Source organism: Amia ocellicauda, chromosome 6 (genome assembly GCF_036373705.1).
Source record: "Amia ocellicauda isolate fAmiCal2 chromosome 6, fAmiCal2.hap1, whole genome shotgun sequence".
Classification (NCBI taxonomy): domain Eukaryota; kingdom Metazoa; phylum Chordata; class Actinopteri; order Amiiformes; family Amiidae; genus Amia; species Amia ocellicauda.
In genome coordinates, this window is record NC_089855.1 from 11,777,509 (window position 1) to 11,799,652 (window position 22,144).

The window sequence follows — 22,144 nt, forward strand, 5'->3', positions numbered from 1 at the left end:
TTAAATTTAAAAAGTAAAAAGGGCTGAGAACAGGCACTTGATAGTTTAGATCCCTTAAAAATTACCTGGATTACCTTAATTTAAGTTTGATTCTCTACTATAAGTGTTGCATGAACTACTCTCATCAATCAGATCATATATTTTGATGTTGCAAACTCACAAATGCACATGAAAATAAAGTGCCCAAAAAGGATAGTTGTGCCTAAGATATATCATTGAATCTCAAGGAAAAAATAAATACACAACCACAACCACATAAATTGATCTGAACCTTCGTCAAATGGATTGCATTTAAAGCAGCAAAGGTTATAAATCATTACCAGAGCACCACAAAAGCGCTACATGGTAGATTGTATAGGAATAACCATTTTTAATTGTGAAGTGAATTGCAGATTTAAAAGCAGTACACCTTGAGTGGTAAAAGAAAACTCAAACACCAAAGACATTTTAAAATATTTCCTGTAATTGTGTCTGAACATACAAGACAAGAAAGATAAAAGCAATACTGGAATCGATTGGTCATGTGTACATGCACACTAGATCCCATAACATCTCACTCTTGTGTCTTATCATTAGTCGTTTTAAGTGTTGGTTCACTTTATATAAAACTCTGTAAAAGGTATTCATAGTATATCAAATTTTGAACTGGAATACCTTTTCCACTTTTAGGTGTACAAAATGTTCATAATCATGATTTGCCTTCATTTGGCACTGGGAGTAATAACTTATATGTTTTTAAATGATGTTTGTTTTCTATATTTTGTTACATTTAATAATCATGCTTACACTTCAAATGCATTCAAAAGGAAATCTCATGTCAGTGCATGCAAACGCTCTTTGTAAAGCATCTATCAGGCCACTAGAGCTCCATGTTAGTTATTTTTTTAATATGAATTCAAATAGTAAGGTTGTTAGTAGAAGTATTAATACTGGTAGTACTTCTTTATAATCAGTATGCATCTGATTAGACATCTTTCCAGATCAAATTCTCTTCACATGTCTTTGCCACATTCAGGGCACAAGATGTCGTCTCTCTCGGTCAGGAATCCTCGGCCGACCAGGGAGACGGAACACTTTTTGCAGTTGAAGCAATCGTTGTGCCACTGGCGTTCCTCAAAGGAGATGTATTTGCTCCCTCCAAGTCCTATGTAGATGAAAGAACAACAAGCATATGAAGGTGTAGAATGCCTAAATAAATCGGGGGATAATGTATGATAGTGTGAGAAGAACTAAAAGACCTTTGTGTGTATTAGGACTATTCGTTTCAAGAGGTTATTCCTGTTCACACTGTATACTTCAGACTCTTGCCAAAGAATTCCTTACAATGGAAGTATAATTTATACCTCGAAAAAAGCATTGGGCATTCAGGAAGTCATTGGAAAGCTGCCATCCTAAGAATAAGTCTTACCGCTAGAGAATTATAATTTAATACAGGCTGTACTATTCACCAACCGAGGCAATTTATCATAAGTGGAGGTGAGATCTGTGGATTTTTCCCACTGGGTAAATTATTATAATCGATTTTTATGGCAGAGTGATTGTAATGTATTTTATCAGCAAAAACAAATAACTAACCAGAGATGGATTTGTTTATCTGTTAATCAAGTAGTATTAGGTGGTTGCACTTTAAAGGGGACTTTGAGAATTCTAAATGACGTGATAAAAAGATCTACTTGATTACAATCCATTACATTTATATTAATAACACTTTTTTGTTGCTTTGTTCTGTGTCAAGGAATGTTTTTCTTGTGGTTCTAAAGAATATTGTTTGAAATTCAACAAGCAACATTAGTAATGGTCTACCAGTTAGGTATACTATGTGAAAAGATTAGTTATTAGTTAGAATTCCCCGAAAATGGTATACTGAGAAGAAAAGGCTCAATCAGCAGGTGAAGATAAATTAAGATCTTTAGATTAAGTCATATTGAGGGGAAAGGATTAATTTATCCTGAGATGAACAGTAATGAAGATGTTAGTTTATTGACTTTATAAAATAGTCTGTGTATTAGTCTTTATTTTTCCATTTAACAAGGCTAATTAGAGTTTGGTAATAATTAGTAAGAAATGACATTATCTAACCAATCAACGTTTTTGATGGTATTGCATTCAGTGGTCGGTTTATTTTTCTCTGTCTAATGTTGAATTTAATTTGGGGGTTGAAAGGCCTTTGAAATTAGATATTCATGAGACACTCTTCTAATGAAATCTTAATGTGTTTTCCAGACACACAAAGAGCGAAAGGATAATAACAGGACATACCGCTGATTGGGTTTGTGCATCCAGCACACTTTTTGGCATACAGATTACAGAAGCAGTTCAGGCAGTATGCAAAATCATCCCGAGACGTGAAGCGTTGTCCAGACAGCTGCTTCTTGCATCCAGTGCACAGAAAGCAGTCCTTGTGCCAGGGCTGCTCACGGTAAGTCACTCCGCCAGTCGTGATGGGCTGTCAGGAAAGAAGGGATCATTTTAAATCTTATGAGGCAAGGTGGCTGTTTAATTATACCTTGACAGAAACATTGGCAAATATGTACAAGACACTTGCAGTTCAAAATACTGGAACACTAGTGGGTGCTACTGCCATTACAATGTCAATTTCAGTTTGTGATTTTATTATATGACACTAATCACAAATAAAGGTAACAACACGAAAGAGCAGCGGTTAATCTGTCAGAGCTAGGAAATAATATTTTAGAGCCTTTGGACCTTGTTTTTTAGAAAAGGTAGGCAAAAATAGTATCATTTTATATTTGGAGACTACAGAGAATGCTTAGAAAAATCCATATCTCTGCTATACACTTTGAGATGCCTACCTTTTTGCACTGCACACATTGCATGGCAAACTGCTTCTCGTAACATGGCACGCAATAATTGTGGGTCTCCTTAGGAATGAAGCTCTTGGTTCCTATGGGCTGCTGGCAGCGGTGGCAGGTGAAGCAGGTCTCATGCCAGCTATTGCCTTTGTGCTCCATCTTACGGGTGCCTGTTGGAGATAAATGCAAGGTTTTCAGTCCTATCATTAAAAAAAAAATGGCAAAGAATGCCTGTTGTGCTCTTAATTGGATTCACTTTAATGAGAGGCTTATTAATTTGGCAGATCCCTTTAAGAAATGAGAGAATCCAAAAGCAGCAAGACCTCATTGTTCAGGCTTGGGGTTTCCTTTTTACTGGTTCTTTTATTTTCATCATTTTTAAAGACATTCACAAATCAGCTCTAATAGCTACTAAATATAAGACATGCTTTGGTCCACCACCTGAATCTCAGTATGATTCCCCAGACTTACATTTTCATTATTGAATACAGCAGAACGAATGTGCCAGTACATCCCACAGCTCTACACAAGCAGACACAGGATTCATACATAACAAACACGACTTATTATATACAAGCAAAGGAAATGAAATAGGTCAAAACAGATGCAATCTACACACAAGCAGGCTGAAGAAGGTCTGTCTTTGATTTAAATCGGTAAGTCACTAAGCATTTTAAACTGGGTAAATAGCATTTCAGAGTTTGGTTGCAAATAAGAGCAGTAGGCCTCTTGGTTTCCCACGCACAAGCTGTTATCATATTTTCACAGCCTTTCTTTTCTTTGCTGCTACTACTTGTAATCTTGATCCTGGTCTTTTAAAGTCATTATGTACTCTTGCAGTAAGACTATGATGACTTATCTCATGGTTATTTCTGAACATCCTAATGAGCCGTATTTCCCTTGACTGATTTAACCATCTCTGTCCATCAGGTAGAGACTCAGTCTACATGTGTCTCTGTCTTTGTGGAGCTGGTTAAACCATTCCAACAAGTACGCCTCTCTAAGTATGTCTCCCTAGAAAAGTAAGACAATCTCGATACCAACCATGATCACATTACTATATCAGACATTTGTGTCTCAGGAGGCATGAACAGTGATCAGTTTCAGTAGTCTGGGTAGAAAGTAGACTCACCAGGCATGATGGTCTTCTTGCACTCGTAGCACTTGGATGAATACTCATTGGAGTAGCACTCGGTGCACAGGAGCTGCTCATCCTTGGTGGAGAAGGGCTTGTCCACCAGGGAGCGCTTGCACTGGAAGCAATGGAAGCATTCTTCATGCCAGTGACGATCCTTGTATGAGAGATCCTGAAATATTGCAAGAGTGGGTTAGTGAACAATGTGCCCCCACACTCTCTCACTATCCATGTCTAAGTAATCCTGTCTGTTTTTGGCTTCTGGTGTTGAACTTCTTATTGGTGTTTCTTTAGTTTATTACCAGTATGAGTGGTGATATTGTTTAATTAGTTCTTGGCTCCGCAAAGCTGACTGTGTGGGAACACCAAGATAATGTGCTGGAGTATTACCCACATATCCATTTCTCTTTTCAATGTTTTGACTCCCATTTAAATCACTGCTGACATTTCAGATCTCATGACAGTAAAAGTTCCTCGGTCACAGGAAGTTGGTGACACTCAAACTGTGATAACCAGATCATGGCTGGAGTGACTGGCATATTCTCTACTGCAAAAACAATTCACAGGAAATGCAACAGTCTGGGGTCAAATGTTTGGTCTTTCCAAACAAAACCGCAAAGCCCAGTTTACAGTAAAGTGCTCTGCAGATGCCAGAACCATTATTAATACCATGTGTTGATATTGCATTTTCAATATCCAAACATACTTTGTTTGATTGAGATTATTTGAGCTGGAAAAGCTCAATACAAATAGTTTTCAGGATTCCTGAGCCATGAGTTAGCAGCCCTGCAGGAAGCCTTTTTTTACAATATGGAAAGTTTCCTCAATCCATTAATAACTCCCATATACCAGACTCCTGTTTCTAGTCTTTAGTAAATGTGCAGTCCCAGCTATGTTAGGCCACTGAACTCCAACTGGGACAAAAGGATGAACTGAACATCACATGTATCTATTTTTCAGACAGAAAAACAAAACAAAACAGCAACAACAGAAATTGTCTTCATATGCCTTGTGTTATTTGAAATGTTCTGAAGCTCAGTAACCTATACTTACAGGATTGAATATGCAGATGGGCAACCACTTATTGCTTTTACAGTCACCTAGGCTCTTGTGAGGGATTATTTATCACAACCACCTAACCTGAATCCTATAACAATGTAGCGGGCCGATTTAAAAGACTTTGTGAATGCCAGGAAATGTGAATATAAAATTTGCAATGAAGAACAAAAAAATAAAATGAAAGCAAAAAAAGCAAGTGGTAGGATAGGCCAATATAAACAAAGTACAGAGTGCAATTAAAATAGTTACTAGTGTTGCAGTTACATAAGAAGAAGAACATAAGAAAGTTTGCAAACGAGAGGAGGCCATTCGCCCCATCGTGCTCGTTTGGTGTCCATTAATAACTAAGTGATCCAAGGATCCTATCCAGTCTGATTTTAAATGTTTCCAAATTTTCAGCTTCTACCACATCACTGGGGAGTTACTTCAGTTACTTCATTTCAGGTCCCAATCAGATTCTACACTTCCAAAATAATCAGGATTCTAGATTAAGTAATATGACTTCTAAAAATGTGTGCGTGTATGTACATACCCCCTGGAAAACAAGCATTTTAAAAGTATTGTCCAGCAGCTGTACATGAGTGAATTAATAAGGAATGCATCTAAGTAAATAAACAAAAATCTAATAAACATCTTAGTTTCTCTCATAATGGCTTAGTCTTTGGATTCATAAAGTGCAGATACACATTTCATTTCTTTCTAGTCTCTGTTTATTGGTAAGCTGACTGAAGTCTTTGCCTGTAGTCAAGTGCATTGTGGGTTTTCTAATTGAGTACTGGAAAGACAGTCATCCTCAGCAAGGGCTCAGAGGGGAAGCCCTGCTGCACAATTCAGTTTCCTTGCCAAGGACAGAGCACTGATCTGACAAACTTTTCCATGTGATACCAAGTCTCATTTGTATGTGGGTATCTCATGTAGCAATACCATACATCTACAGAAGCTTAGTAACCAACAAACTAAATTTAAATAATGTAATATTGTACTCATCTTTCTTCTTCTTGAGATATGCTGAGGAATAATTAATTACATTGATCATAAAGATCTAGTGAAATAGTAATTTGAGCCACTACTTTCTCATATGTATTGGTAGTTTGTTGTACTATTGATTGCAGCTTAGTGTACACCTCTTTATAAAAGCCAGTGATTTCCAAATAATGTTCTTTCCTTGACTTCTGTGGTCATTTGTATGGACATTTAACTATTGCCACAGTTTTAGGACCGATTAGTCATATCATTTTAATCTCTGCTTGCACGGTTTCCTTTATCTTGCTGCAGTCACTCTTTGTAATGTGGAAACTGGATGGATTTTGCAAATTGCTTCTGCCGCATGTTAATTAATTGCAAGTAATTTCATGCTACAGCAGCTCCAGCTAAGGGTTTCTTTTTTATTATTTAGCAGCTACTGGGAAATATGTTGCAGCCCCATGGCCTAGCTGCTCAGTGAAGTGCAATAATAATAATACAAAAAATCTAACACAGATCTGATAGTCTGAGCTCCTGACAGAGCAAGTCCTGCTGTGCTAATTTACACAGTGAGTGATTTCAGCCTGAGGAGCATTCATTCGCATACCAATGACTTCCGTAATTTTTCTGCAGAACCGCTGGATTGTCGTCTCACATTGTAACGCTCTATTTTCACTCGTAAATACATTCGGTGGCTACAAACGCCATGAGTCATCATTACTGTTTGGCCTTCCTGAACAGACCCTTCTACGACTGAGCTGAAGAATCCCAGCCATTCAGATCTGGGCCTCAGCCATGCAAATGATGCAATGATGAGGATTGTAGTGAATTTTATTAATTGTGTGTGTGACGGGGGGGTTAAAGTAATCTTCCCTCAAAATATAGAATTGTTGTTTGAAATCTTTTCAGTATGCTACTATACCTTTCTAGGTGCCTTTGTTCATCACCCTGCAATTACGATATTTGTGAATTTGACTGTGTCCATTAATGAATATATGTTATTCATGCCAGAAAAATAAAAATAAAAATGCATAAAAATGCACTATGAACTAGTAGCCCAAAATCAAGATAATTCTAGCTTAAAACCAGCCCAATATATTTTTTTTATGACAGACCCAAATTAAATCAATATATGTGGTGTTTCCACCCTTATTACATAAATTAATAAACCCACTTTCCCATTATTTCCTTTTTTTATTTTTTAGTGTTGAAACTGTTTACCCATAATTGTATTAAAAATATATATATATAATAAAAAAATAGCAGCCCCTATATTTTTAAAAAGCAATTTGTGGAGAGTGTACAGACTTGCTAAACTATAGCTATAGTGCGAGGCAGGTCTTAAACATAATTTATTTAGTCACACTCTATTGTTGTGGATCATTCTGCGCAGAAACAAAACAATTTAGCCACATGCTCACAGGAATCAGATTTTTTGAGGATGTGACACTGGGGCGTTTAGCAGTGAAAACTTGTTTCTGTCACTTTCGAATTTTGAAAAATAGAATTTAATATAAATAATTTTACATTACATTACATCAACACCTGCGCAATGTAGAAAAAAGTAGCCCAGCTTTAGGTACCCACACAAAGCCATTTTTTCATGCACAATGAAAAACAAACAAGCCCAAATTGAGTGTGAAACCACCCAGTGTGGCAACCCTGCAGCAGGGTTACAGTATGGTGGTGTATTGGCTAGCTGTATTGTAACATTTAGACGCATAATAGTGGCAGGCAGGGGAACAGTTAAAGCCATTCCATATATATTCTAAGCACAGCTCATCGAACCCTTGTATTGTTAGTAAAACAAAATGAAATAAAACAACAATTTCATTTAAAATCCTCTTGGGTTTATTTTATACTTCATTAATAGATTACTGTATAATATTGTTATTCTGCAGGGTTCAGTGACTTTCAAATCTATGCTTTGGAACTAAATTTTCTATTTAAATGAGCAGACTGAATTATCATTTGGTTTCAGCATGAGGAGTAAGTAATGAGGAGTAAGATTTAGTTTTGATTCACAGCTTGAGACTCAAATGGATGGTAATGAAATGCCAACAGGATATGTCAATATAGGATTTTATGAGCACGCGCTAGCGCTGTCTTAATCATTATTATATTGCTACAAAATTCAGGCCCAGACCTCAATAACATCACCTCTGCACCTTCACACCTCACTGGAAAGTGTCAAAGAATGGGAGTAAGTCTAGCGTAATTAAGTCCCAAAGGTGTACGAGCTTCAAAAAGGGGTCTGAATTAATTTGCACACGAGCAGTTCCTGTGGCAATGTTTACACTCAGAGCCAATGAATCTGAAATATGCCTCTGCATTCCTAATGAATCGAACAGGGTGTTTGGAGCAGAAGGTGACACCGTGGATAATTGACAGTAGGCAGGCCCGTCTCCCCTGGTGGGCCAGGTGATGGCTGCCACAGGGTGGAAATGTGACATACTTTGCAGTTGCAGCCGATGGGTTTTTTGCATTCCTCGCAGGCATTGGAGTAGAGGCTCTCATAGCACTTGACACAGTACGGATTCTCCTCTCGAAGGATGTACTTCTTCCCAAACAGGGACTCTTTACAGTAGTGGCAGTCGAACCGCTCAGTCATCTTGACTCCAGGGAGTCGGCTCTCTCCTAATCGTGGAGAAGGAACACGTTAAAGCAGTTTGCTGCTTCATTAGTATTACAGGTAAACATAATTACTTCACAGATTCGTTAACATTGGGACTCTGGAGAAATCCCCTCAAAAGGGTAGAAACATCAGTACCCCCAGAGTATTGCCATTGCAGCTCCTCTTGTTCATTTTGTATTAAATCACATTACATTTAAAATAATTAGTTACAGGCTACTTCAAGACATAAAGACCTAAGAAAGAGTCACAACCTTCAGCATAACCTAAAACTGCCTGCTTTTATCATTTACAAACAGGCAGAAGCACTGATAGGAAACAGTGATTGCAATGAACATGACAGTTGGGGACGATACAGTAACACACATCCATACTGCTGCAGAATATGAACACTTGGAAATATATATATATATATATATACACTCACCTAAAGGATTATTAGGAACACCATACTAATACTGTGTTTGACCCCCTTTCGCCTTCAGAACTGCCTTAATTCTACGTGGCATTGATTCAACAAGGTGCTGAAAGCATTCTTCAGAAATGTTGGCCCATATTGATAGGATAGCATCTTGCAGTTGATGGAGATTAGTGGGATGCACATCCAGGGCACGAAGCTCCCGTTCCACCACATCCCAAAGATGCTCTATTGGGTTGAGATCTGGTGACTGTGGGGGCCAGTTTAGTACAGTGAACTCATTGTCATGTTCAAGAAACCAATTTGAAATGATTCGACCTTTGTGACATGGTGCATTATCCTGCTGGAAGTAGCCATCAGAGGATGGGTACATGGTGGTCATAAAGGGATGGACATGGTCAGAAACAATGCTCAGGTAGGCCGTGGCATTTAAACGATGCCCAATTGGCACTAAGGGGCCTAAAGTGTGCCAAGAAAACATCCCCCACACCATTACACCACCACCACCAGCCTGCACAGTGGTAACAAGGCATGATGGATCCATGTTCTCATTCTGTTTACGCCAAATTCTGACTCTACCATCTGAATGTCTCAACAGAAATCGAGACTCATCAGACCAGTCAACATTTTTCCAGTCTTCAACTGTCCAATTTTGGTGAGCTTGTGCAAATTGTAGCCTCTTTTTCCTATTTGTAGTGGAGATGAGTGGTACCCGGTGGGGTCTTCTGCTGTTGTAGCCCATCCGCCTCAAGGTTGTACGTGTTGTGGCTTCACAAATGCTTTGCTGCATACCTCGGTTGTAACGAGTGGTTATTTCAGTCAAAGTTGCTCTTCTATCAGCTTGAATCAGTCGGCCCATTCTCCTCTGACCTCTAGCATCAACAAGGCATTTTCGCCCACAGGACTGCCGCATACTGGATGTTTTTCCCTTTTCACACCATTCTTTGTAAACCCTAGAAATGGTTGTGCGTGAAAATCCCAGTAACTGAGCAGATTGTGAAATACTCAGACCGGCCCGTCTGGCACCAACAACCATGCCACGCTCAAAATTGCTTAAATCACCTTTCTTTCCCATTCAGACATTCAGTTTGGAGTTCAGGAGATTGTCTTGACCAGGACCACACCCCTAAATGCATTGAAGCAACTGCCATGTGATTGGTTGGTTAGATAATTGCATTAATGAGAAATTGAACAGGTGTTCCTAATAATCCTTTAGGTGAGTGTATATATATAATGCATTTAAGAAGTGCATTAGTTTAGATGTCTAAACCGCATTTATAAAAGTGTGTTCATTAGATAGATTTGTGATGCACACAGCAGAGGAACCAGTCAGACACTGGCAGTTGAGCCTGCCCTGCAAATTTCAAACCCCACTCTGTGTAATTAACACATGCTCTATAAATTACAGAAAACCACTGAAGATGCCCTCGCTCGCTAGCATCCATGCAACAGCAGTTCTCCTGAGATCCTTTCTTGTAATCTATGCTTTTGTTTACTAAAACTTTAAACTTTAAAGTGACTTTTTCCTCTTGAATGTGATTTCATCTTACCACAGCAGTGTTTTGCCTTGAAGACAGAAACATAAACTCAAGTTATTGTATGTAAGAGTGGGACAAGTTTAAATTAGATACATCAATGTTGCCAGATAGAGCAAACAAGTTGAAAAAGGAAGCCACTTAACCTTATAAATAGCCTTATTGTGCCTTAATAACAAGCTCTTTACTGGCCTTCATTTGTATTTGTATAACTCAGATTTTTCTGCAATAATGAGCATAATGGTTGATCCCATTTAATAATAATAAGTCTTGTACAAATATATTAACCTATTATTTAATCATTAAAACAGTTGAACAGTTGTAGACAGGAAACACTACAATAACAGTAAACCATAGTCATTCATCAAAACATTGAGTGCACAACTCCCATGCTGTAGGGCCACAGTCCAATGGGTTGCTTAAAATCTGTAATACCTTAAGAACAGAAATGTTTTTAAATGGCTCCAAATAAACCAGCAATTAGATTAATTAGGTAGTTACAGATCAAGTGGAATTAAACTCCATAAACACTGCAGTTGCAGGCAGGAGTTGTGCATTCTTAGTTTTAGTATCTTTGTTGAAAAATGAAAAAGCTGGGATTAATGTGGAATGCCAGAAAAGTCCTTGTGGCACGGATTTGGAATGTGCCTTCATTTGAAAATGTAAACTGCTGTACTAATTCAGATTTGAAGGGAGACAGGTTTTTATAATTATAGTATACAATATTCCTTGGAATGTAACAGTTTTGCTCTCTATCTGCTACGTGTGGAACAGAACAAGAGGGAATATAAATGTGTACATAAATGCTAAACTATAGACATTTCTGCCTCCATATATGTGTTATTCAAACAAAACAGAATAACCATTCAATCAATCCAGAATGCGATTGTGAGTAGATCATAAAAATGTATAGAAAAGACTGACACTTCATCTAGCACAAGACAAAAATCTGGATGGAAATAAATCCCTCTTAAATTTGCGGTATATTTACTGCTATCTTTATAGTTTAGAGTGAAATATTTATGTAAATGTATTTCTGTATTATTCTTCCATTATACAAAACACCACAATACAGTAAACTACCATATTTACATTAACCTATAGAATAACTAGCAAGAGGACCACACTGGCTATCCATATGAATCTATTATGCACTGACTGCAGGCTTACTATGGGCACACACTGAGCAGCATAAAAACAGTAGTGATGTCATGTCATAGTAAATGGTCAAGCCATTTTTATGTTGACAGATGGAAGGGACAGACACATTCTTTGTATGTGTATATATAAAATATTTAAATATATATTCCCCGTGTGTGTATATATATACTGTGCATATATATATTCAAATAAACACTTGCACTTTGCAATTGTTCAGCCACAGACCAAGACATTCTCTTCGATCTGAAAATAAGAAGCTACTGCTTTAAAAGCAATTGCTGAAATGCTGTGGTAATCACTACTCACAAGTAAGAAGCGAGCTGTGCAATGTCCTCTCCACAAAGCCCAGGTTGTCAAAGCCATGAACCAGTCCAGATCAGGCACTGACGAGTTCCGATGAAAGCATTGTCCACTGAACTGTCTGGAGTCTGCTGTCTGCACGCCTGCGACACCTCCTCTATCTGCTCCACAGCGAGTGCTCACACTGAGGGCTTTGCTGCCTTAAGAAACCCCCTCCACGGTTTTACCATATAAGGATGTAAAAGCTGGGAAATCTCTCTCTTTTCATGCTGACTGCAGCTGGCAGCAGACACCATCTTTTCCAGTGGTTTATTTATCTGTATTTATTTATTTTCCTCCTGTTTTCTTTTCCAAAAACCCTGTCTATCTATTTCTCCTTTCCTTGCTCTTGCCAAATGCCAGAGACACGCTCATTCTGTCAGAACAGCAAGGCCTACATTCACAAGCACAGAAATACTTCACAGGGAGCAGGATCTGTTTGATAGGAGGATGCTTATTTCTGTAATGGGCAAATGTAGAGAAATTAAAAAGGGGAGGTTTACAATTTACAAACATTTATAGTAATGTATGAATTGTGTTTTCAATTCTTAGTGTATATAGAAAATGCTGAATTAATAATAATGAGATTAGACTGTATTTCTTTGTACTGGAGATTATTCTACATATACAATAACTAACCCCCCTGCATAAAATAATAATACATATGCCAACATTAATCTAATTATATACATTTAAAAATTAAATCCAGTTGTTTAGTTTTTCATTATTATTATTTCTAACAAAAATGTACTGACAAATCTATACTTTGTAGTATACATTTGGATGCAAGGATATACATGACAATTAAGGAATTAATTTTTTTGAATATGTGAAGTCTTGTCAGATGTTATAACTATCACAATCCTGCAGATTGATTTGAAATCAATGTCTTTTAAATAGTATTTCTCAGACTATGAGCAACACTTAATGACGCCCTCTCTTGGGCAGCCGGAGGTTATTTCTTTGATCTGTTTAAATCTCATCAACAATTTTGAATTAAGAGTGCCAAATATCTGCAATACAAGAATCCAGCTTTAAATCAGCTGTCTAATTGGCTGTACAGTTCCTTCAGGAGGGAGGCAGCAGATATAATTCCTAGATTTGAAGAAATATGCTCTTCAGAGTCTGGACATTTGCAATACATAAAATACTGCATCAACAATGACCAAGTTAAAATCATGACAAAAAGTCTAAGCAAATAAGTGAAGACTTTATAAAAGCTAACAACAAATATTATAGCAATTGTAACAACAAAAATATGCAGATGGGTGACTCAAAATAAATGAGTGGAGGAACGAATGCAGATGCCTCCAAAGAGGTGTTTTGCATGATACAATTAAGCAATTAATTGATTGATGTTTGTGGTAGGTAAAAGCTAAATAAATAAATACATAAAATCACCATTGTAGTGGTATACACTACCTATTTTTCTCCAGCAGCTTGTTACAAAGTAGAAAAGACAGATAAATTACCAATTAGCAGGTTACACTACGAAGCACATTTTCTGTTGGCTAAATTGGGTAAGTTCGAATTCATCATCGTTTTATCATCTATGCTATGTGAGATAGTTCCACGGGAAGATCTAAATATCACAAGTTGTCAGGACCTTGGTCTGAGCAACTCTTTTGCATGATTGCACTACTGTTCCCTATATCAGGACATTCCTGGACCACCTATTGGTCTGCCAACACCTCTACTGACATCTGATTTTCCTGGTAAGATCAGCTCTTAAAATAGTATAATTAGAGGGCTTGTAGCTGGAGGTGATTTGAATCACACAGTTTCCTTTTTGCCCATTTGTAGAGAAATATAGATGGTGTTTCTTGAATTGAATAATAAATAAATCAAGTAGAAAAGGAAAATTTAAATATAACTTTAAATCCTGTGGGAGAATTGCAGTTTATAATGTAAAGAATAACATATGTTTAAGCTGTCATCCTTTTCTCATGCTAGACAATCTTCATTAGTAGCATGAGGTCTGCATCCCAGAAACCCTTTTCAAGGAACAAATCTAATTTTCCTCCTTCTTAATACAATTTTGAAGGCAAATTGGTAGAAAAGAATCAAGTTTCTACATCATTTGTCAATTAACATTCTTTCTGAGAGCAAGAAAAGGGGAATTCCACAAAATTATGTGAGGTTTAGTCACAGGAGCTTTTTTATTTTATTTTGGTTCAGGGATCTGTTTTGACAGAAACTATTGAGCAGGACTTTTTAATTCTGTTTGAGGTCAACAGTTATTTCCATGAGAGCATTTCATAAAATATGTAATGACATGGGAACTGAGCTAATTTATTTTTCATTCAAAGAAAAAAAAAAAAGATTCTGGAGCTGGTTTATTGATATTTACCTTTGAGGATATAATGTATACCCAGTATCAACAGGAATACAAAATTCCCAATTAAACACTGACCGTAATTCAGACCCTTGATGAAATGAGCAAAATGTATTTAGCAAGAAAATGCAGATATACTCTTTCTGTATTTTAGTTACAGACAAATCATCAAGTAGAGCATGATCTGACTATCAATATTGTACATCAACAACAAATCTATCAAAACCATCTACTCAGTTATTTAGATATTATCCAGTCTCCAGTAATCAGCATTTTGTGAATCAACTTAGGCTTTGAGAACATGGAAGAGTAGTAGCACTTCAGTTTGTTCTACACTACTATGCAGAACCTCACTAGTTCCTCCTGGTTGCACCACTTGTGGTTGTGGATAGTTTTTTGGTTCATACCATGAATATTACAAACAACTTGTTTATATGGTACGTAACAATAGTTTCACATAGTGGTATTGATGTTTACCATAGGCAGGTGGAGCAAAAAGTATTGCACTGAAATTATATTTTGCCTCAGGGCTCCATTAAAGACACAGGCATGAAAAAGCCATAGGTACCAACACACACATCCTCTCAATCACTTTCTAATTTAAATTGTTGGCAAGGGGTTCAATCTCTAATCCCTGTTGTCTCTCAACACTCAAGCAAATGCTCTTCAATAGATATCCTAACAATACAGTGATCTAATTAAGGAACAAACGTTCCACTGTCGTCCTCCTGGGGGAATGCTGGTTTGGTTATGACAGGGAAGGCTGCCAAAGCATGGAAACAGCGTGCCATTAGCCAAAAGTCACCAGATCATAGTGTCAGTGATAATAAAGGCACACAGTCCATAACACTTTCCATCTGAAGAAGAGGCATAGAAGTAAGAGTCTCACAGGTGATGCTACTTAGTGGAACATTTTTAGATGTAAGCTTGTCATAACTATCAAAAAGCAAGTATATATAGTGTTATTTGCAAAGTGTTGTATGTGGCAATAAGTTTATGTTGTAAACATGGTTTATAACGCTATTTCTTGGTCTAAGGTACATGCCTTGCTTATCTGGTTCTTTTTACTACTGATCATGATTCCTGACACCCTTTGGCAGGGGCTATACACTCAGGTCTGTATAACTTTGTTTAAGTTGCTTAGCCTTTCAAAGTCACAAGGTTGCCAAAATCAAAGAGTGTCCTCCTATCTCACTGTCTGAAGACCTCTTCTTTAACACCGGATTTTATCAAGAAAACACTGAGTTCAGTCTCAGTTCACTCTGGTCCTGTGAAGCACATTAACTCTTCCCGAATGCCCGAACTATCCTGTTCGCTTTGCCAATTTAATTCGACACTGCCAATGTGATTTGGCTCTAGGACAGAGGAAGATGTGTGTTGAATGCATGGCATTTACATTTAAATGTTAAACTGTTTTAAGTACAAATTAAGTTCTCAAGAGAAAATCAGGCATAAAGCAGTACCAATATGGATTGAAAGTTAAAACAAAGTAAGTAAAATAAATCATTTTTATTGTAATTAAGGATGATATGAAATTAAGATTATACAATGTCAGTCAAAAGCATTTGGCAGTTCTAAAGGGAGGGCTTATTATTTTATGGGGGATATCTGCTTTCAATAACACATTAATGATATCCCCTCAGAGAGCATACAATGAGTTTATTAAAATAATAATAATCTACTTAAAATACTGGTGTACAAATATAACACAAGCTTTAAAAGTCAACCTTATTTGCAAATATACTATTACAACTACAACTACAAAGAACATTTACTCGGATAATATCACAGAACTTTGCCTACAGATTCAGCCACATGCTATAAAACATATATATTCTCCACTTTAACAAAAGCCTGTTTTAATCCATGCAATAATAAATTAACAGCCTGTGGTGAGAAATTGCAACTTCATAAATATGCTACCATCCATTTCAGAAGAAGGAGAAAACAAATGCCCTGCACAAGCATCTGTTTGCATATTCTGCAGTGGCAAGTCTGTAGGAAGTGGGGAGGTCCTTACCTTCCAGTAACGATGTGCTGCCTTCCTGAGCCCCGTCGAGAGAATGAACTGGTTGAGAGAGTGCCTCTGAAGTTCTCTATTGGATTACTTAAAATATGGATCTGGTAATTGGAGGGACGGGCTTTCGTTATCCAGATGAGCTATAAATACTGTGTCTCCAAAGCACCCGACGTCCACAACAGATAAGTCCACTTTCACTTGTGTGCCACACTGGCCATTTAAGGCTTCGTATTGTAGTCCAGCATACCCCTGAATGGAAAACCTGCAGCCTGATCTGAGAAATTGTATCCTGCTGTCCCCCACGTCAAGGACAACCATTTATTAAAAAAAAAAAAAAGCTCACTGCAGCTGTGACAGCTTGCAGATGAATTCTAAAAAACAAAATCTTTCCTGTAAAACACCCATTTCTCATTTTTAAAAACTTGAATATTGTATTATCTTATGATAACTCCTGCAGTATTATATATACAATAGTAATAATGATGATGATGTACTATTACTATTAATAATAACAACTCTTATGAGTTCTTAAAGATTAGGGTCTGTTGTTGTATGTCCCTAGGCTATAGTCATCTTAAAATTTGTGAGAGATTAAACATTTTCAAGAAATGTGATTAAAGAAACAGCACTGAGATGCCTGAAGGAACGTCTGTGCACTACTTTCTGCAAGAAGATCACACTGTACTTTTCTGTTTCTCCTTACACTGGAAGCATGTCCTATGTTGCCATCTGAATTGCATGTTAAGATAAGTGTAAAAAGTCTTATTTAAGTTGGAGGAGTTAAAAGATGGAAGATGTATATGTTATTTGTGTGTGGACAGGGTATTTGGTTTTGTGTAGGTATTTTAATGCACTTGGCAATGGTGGCATTGTCATCAACTAACTTTATTGAGGGTCAGTAAATCTTAAGTGGATACAGGTTATGTAGTGAGAAGCATGTTTGCCATAACAAATGGATTAATGAAGTGACTCCTGGGAAGCCTAGCATTGAAAACACCTGTTGCTATTACATTTAATATTGAATAACGAGGTTCATATATCATTCTTAGAAGTCAGTGAATTTCCACTCAATGTACAGAGGAGAATTGTGGTTTTAGAAGTCATATATCATCAAGAAACACAAGGTTTCCACAGATAGAGTAACAAAATATACTGTATTTTATTCGTTTCAATATGGATATTGACGATACACTGAAATTACTTTAATACAACACCAGCTCTTTGAACTAAACTGATTCCTCTTACATGTGCACAGAATTTAGAAGCATTTTTCTAAAATATATGCACTGATTTGAGTAGGTAAAGACAATAAAATAAAATAAAACAAATCTACGTAGGCCTTACAATGTTCAACCTAAGGATGCACTTATCCCCAATACATGTGATTATGTGATCATCTTCTCTGGTGTACAAATGGACTAATTAAGTTACATGTCAAATTTGCAAAATTTATTGTAACTCCACTTGTAAAAAAACATTCCCCTCATTTAAGACACAACTTGAACATTTTCATTAGGAAATTGAAGTCAGATGAGTGTTCGCAGTTCATACCAGCTGTGAAAGCATCATTCAGTATGCATTACATAATCCATGAGCACGCACCATGTCCCGCTTCTTTTTCCTTTTATATGAACAGGCAAACCTTTTTTTTCCATCTTTTATGCCCCAATTTAGGGTAACTGATTCTAATGCAATCTTGCCACGTGGTAGCAGGTTATTTACGTCTTTTTGCACATCTGAACAATAATGGAAACAGCTGAGCTTGTCAGTCGGAGGATAAGCACAGTTTACATTGGCCCCATACCATCTTCCAGCAAGAATAATCATTTAATAGAAATGTAATTACTCGTTATCCAGAGTGACCAATGGAGGTGATAAATTGGACCTGAATAACCCCTGCTGAATCATGAGAACATAATAAAGGTAACATGGTAGGATGTAATTTGGTTCATCTGACTTGTTTGTTTTTTAGCTGCTAATTGAACCCAGGGACCCTGATCACTTACGTCTTCTATGACGAGAATAGGACCCAGACTAACATAAGAACATAAGAACATAAGAAAGTTTACAAACGAGAGGAGGCCATTTGACCCATCGTGCTCATTTGGTGTCCATTAATAACTAAGTGATCCAAGGATCCTATCCAGTCTATTTTTAAATGTTCACAAATTTTCAGCTTCAACCACATTGCTGGGGAGTTTGTTCAGATTGTGACGACTCTCTGTGTGAAGAAGTGTCTCCTGTTTTCTGTTTTGAATGCCTTGAAGCCCAATTTCCATTTGTGTCCCTGGGTGCGTGTGTCCCTGCTGATCTGGAAAAGCTCCTCTGGTTTGATGTGATCGATGCCTTTCATGATTTTGAAGACTTGGATCAAGTCCCCACGTAGTCTCCTCTGTTCCAGGGTGAAAAGGTTCAGTTCCCTCAGTCTCTCCGAGGGTTGTGAATGCACAGGTTCATCCTCTTTTGCTGGGAGACAGGACTCCCACGCGACCTTGCAACCCTTGGGCAGTGCTTCCTTTTTCAGATATCCGGGGTTGCATTTGCAATTTGTCGTTATCTTTCAAGCATTGCCCAAGGGGGAGGGGTTACTATATAATAAAACCATCGCCAGGCAGGAGGCAGTGAGTTGATAAGAGAGCCTGCACCGAGGCGTACTGCTAGGGGGCCTCGGCAACACAACTCCAGGCCACAGAAGCCCCTTGTAGCCAACCTGGGCTGTCCAGGAGCGTATACAACAGCGGGGCTACAGAGGTCTTACTCCCAGAACTCTTACGCCCTCCGCTTACAATTGCAAGGCCAACTGCTCTAGTGCATCTAGCAGCGAGGCCGTATATCTACTTGCACAATATATGTCGCGGACAATCAAGCAACTTGTGCGTCCTCCACGCATTAACGTGGAAGTGAACCCCTGATCCTGCAGGAGCGGGGCCACAGACCCACTGAATAACATACAGCTGGCTAGTCAACTGAGTAGCCACAGCTGGACATAACAGTATGAATGGTACAGAGTGGCCAGCTCCACTGTGCTGTCGTAACAGCTATACACATTGCGGGGTGCAGGAAGCAGATCATGCACCACCATGAAACATTGGAGCAGTTGACCAAGCGCCTAATGTCCTTAGTGTGTTCCAAATAGCACCTGAGGGCCCGCACAGGGCAGAGCAGGTGAAGCCGACTCTCTTGCTCTGAAGTGAAGGGAGAAGGATGAAAAGCCATCAACTCAATAGGCCTGTTGACATGTAATGGAGACAGCACTTTCGGGAGGAACACAAGGTTAGGCCGTAGTGTGACCCTGGAGCCATCTCCAACGAAATGGACACACGATGGGTGTACGGACAGGGCGTGTAACTCGCTCACGCATATTGCCAGCAATAACGCAGTCTTACACCAGCTTCAGCTCAGCTGAGTTCAGTGGTTCAAATGGGGCTTGGGAAAGTGCATCCAGCACTACATCAAAGCGCCATGCGGGCAGTGAAGGGGTGCGAGGAGACTGCAGCCGTCCAACTCCCTTTAAAAACTGCACAGCCAGGAAATCCTGATCCTGGTAGTGGCTACTACCGCGTCTGACAGACCCCAGGCAATCAAACGCTCCAGCTAAGGGGCTAGGCCCAAAGCTTGAGGAGGCCCGGATTGGGGTGCCAAAGCGTGCCCTGCATCTGGGACAATGAGTCCATTCTCATTGGGAGTTGCCAAGGCTCTCCATGGAGGAGGCGATCAGGTCTGCAAACCAGAATCTGCGAGGCCACCGTGGGGCTATCAGCAGAACTGCCGCTCGTTCTCTCCTGACCTTCTCTAGGACCACCGGGGGAATGGTGGGAACGTGTAAAGGACACAGCGCGGCCACGCTTGGGCTAGAGCGTCGATCACCAGGGTTCCTGAGCGGTCTTGGACGGAGAACCATAGTGGGCAGTGGGTGGACTCTGCCTAGGCAAAGAGATCCACTTCTGCTCTGCCAAAACCAGGGGGCCTCCCCAAGAGAGGAGTTTCACCGCTGTGTTGGATAGGCCAGGGAACTGATCTTCTCTGATGGAGCGGAGCTGTGCCCACAGAAGCAGACAGCGTGCTGGCCATACAGTCTGTGTGACCGGAGACCTCCTTGCCTGTTGATCTTAGCAACCACTGCTGTGTTGTCCGTCTGAACCAGCATATGTCTGTCCCGCAGGACTGGCAGGAAATTACACAGTCCGAGGAGCAATGCTTGTAACTCCAGGACATTGATATGGAGGGCCCATGCGGGTTCCGTCCACCTGCCTCGGACAACACGTCCTTCGCAGACTGCTCCCCAACCTTGTTTGGAGACATCTGTCATCATCACCACTCGGTGGCAGACTGGTCCCAGTGGCACACCGAGGGTCAAAGTGTAAGGGCTCCACCATCAATGGAGTGCCTTCCAGCACACCGGAGTGACTGAGACTCGGGATGCTTGATCACGGTGAGGATGAGCCCTAGGAGAGGATCTCTCCATCAGCCCAACCCCAGACACATCCAGTATGATAAGCACTGCCTCCCAGCAGATCAGTCAGTGGCCAGCAGTTGATTTTTAACAACATATCAAGCTCTGATCCTGCATTCCTTATGAACATGTTAACCTTATAAGTCACTTGTGAGTTGCTACATGTAGCTTTTCGATCTTGTAAGGATCATTCAGGAAAAAAGATTTTGTTAATCAGGGTACACAACCCCCGCCCTGTCTTTCTGATTTACATTTGAAATAAAAGCCACAGTTCACAGTTAGATATTCAAATGGACTGATTAGGATAAAAGATTTGTTTGTAGAAAATACACAACCTCCAACGTAGGGGGTGTTAACCATGCCGCTATCGAAAGATACAGAGAGAAACATGTATGCCAGTTCTCAACAGTTTGAGGTGGGAATCCACAAATGGTTACCTGAGATACTAGAAAAAAACAGTGATGGACTGAAGTTATCACTCATTGGCATTTGGCTGGCTTCACTGACGTCAGTTTAGAGAGGAGCATTAGTAAATGCTACTCTGACAAGTTCACACTTCAATATGTGTGCTGAAGTTAGGCATCACTCCTCTACTTAGCTGTTAGATATCATTGCCAGTCGGTCAGAGATGGTAGTAACAGCTGTCAAGCTTACAGTAAGAGGTGGGCGGGTACAAATCAGGTTCTTACAGCCACTTCAAAAACAGATACCGCTAAAGGTCATGCAAAATCCTCTTATCACTGTAACATTATATTAAGTATCCAGGGTTTTGAAATAGACTCTCTGTGGTTGTGGCAAGAATAAATATTGTCTAGTAAGGCATAACAAATATTATACTATTATAGGGTAAATTATATATTTTTCATAGAGCAGACTTTGTAGGCATCTCCCATTTTTAAGACACACTTCTCACAGGCAGAGGGTGGGAATAGTCTTAATCAGAAAGAATAAATATCTTGGAATACTGCTACTAAACATGTCAGCCATTATTTATTTAGTCATATATAGGTAAATTGTTTAATTAAGTTAGCTGTTCATGTTATCTATTATCTTCCTTTGCTATACATTCAGAGACTGAAAATGGATTTGAAGATGCAACGTGGCAAAATAAATCAAAGCGGAAAAGGAAAACAAACAGTCCTTTTACATAAAGAAAGACCTTGTCCATTATTAAATAAAGTGTAGGATGTCTCTTGGGTCAGTTAAAGTGCATCATTCATTTAGTCTCATTAAGTACAAGTTATGTGGCCTCATTACCTCCAAAAAAGAAACACAGTTAGG

At 38.9% G+C, this 22,144-nt stretch overlaps 1 protein-coding gene across 2 annotated transcripts; it reads right to left on the reverse strand.

Moving 5' to 3' along the window:
* Nucleotides 1-441: 441 nt before the first annotated feature.
* Nucleotides 442-16,518, reverse strand: LOC136750955 (four and a half LIM domains protein 2). Of its 2 annotated transcripts, none has more exons than XM_066706144.1 (6): nucleotides 16,411-16,518; nucleotides 8,426-8,607; nucleotides 3,946-4,120; nucleotides 2,814-2,983; nucleotides 2,260-2,446; nucleotides 442-1,144 (listed from the first exon to the last, which is right to left on the reverse strand). In XM_066706144.1, exons 2-6 carry the CDS (start codon nucleotides 8,579-8,581, stop codon nucleotides 993-995), a joined length of 840 nt encoding a protein of 279 aa, XP_066562241.1. In that variant the 5' UTR covers nucleotides 8,582-8,607; nucleotides 16,411-16,518; the 3' UTR covers nucleotides 442-992. The 2 variants fall into 2 exon arrangements, with proteins under 2 accessions (XP_066562241.1, XP_066562242.1); XM_066706145.1 differs by lacking the exon at nucleotides 16,411-16,518 and adding an exon at nucleotides 12,023-12,158.
* Nucleotides 16,519-22,144: the final 5,626 nt, after the last annotated feature.

Coding starts and splice junctions, on each gene's coding strand:
- LOC136750955 (XM_066706144.1), bottom strand. CDS start 8,581: ATGACTGAGCGGTTCGACTGCCACTACTGTAAAGAGTCCCTGTTTGGG. Junction 4,121..8,425: donor CCATCGGCTGCAACTGCAAA/GTATGTCACATT, acceptor GCAATATTTCAG/GATCTCTCATACAAGGATCG. Junction 2,447..2,813: donor AATGTGTGCAGTGCAAAAAG/GTAGGCATCTCA, acceptor CTTTCCTGACAG/CCCATCACGACTGGCGGAGT.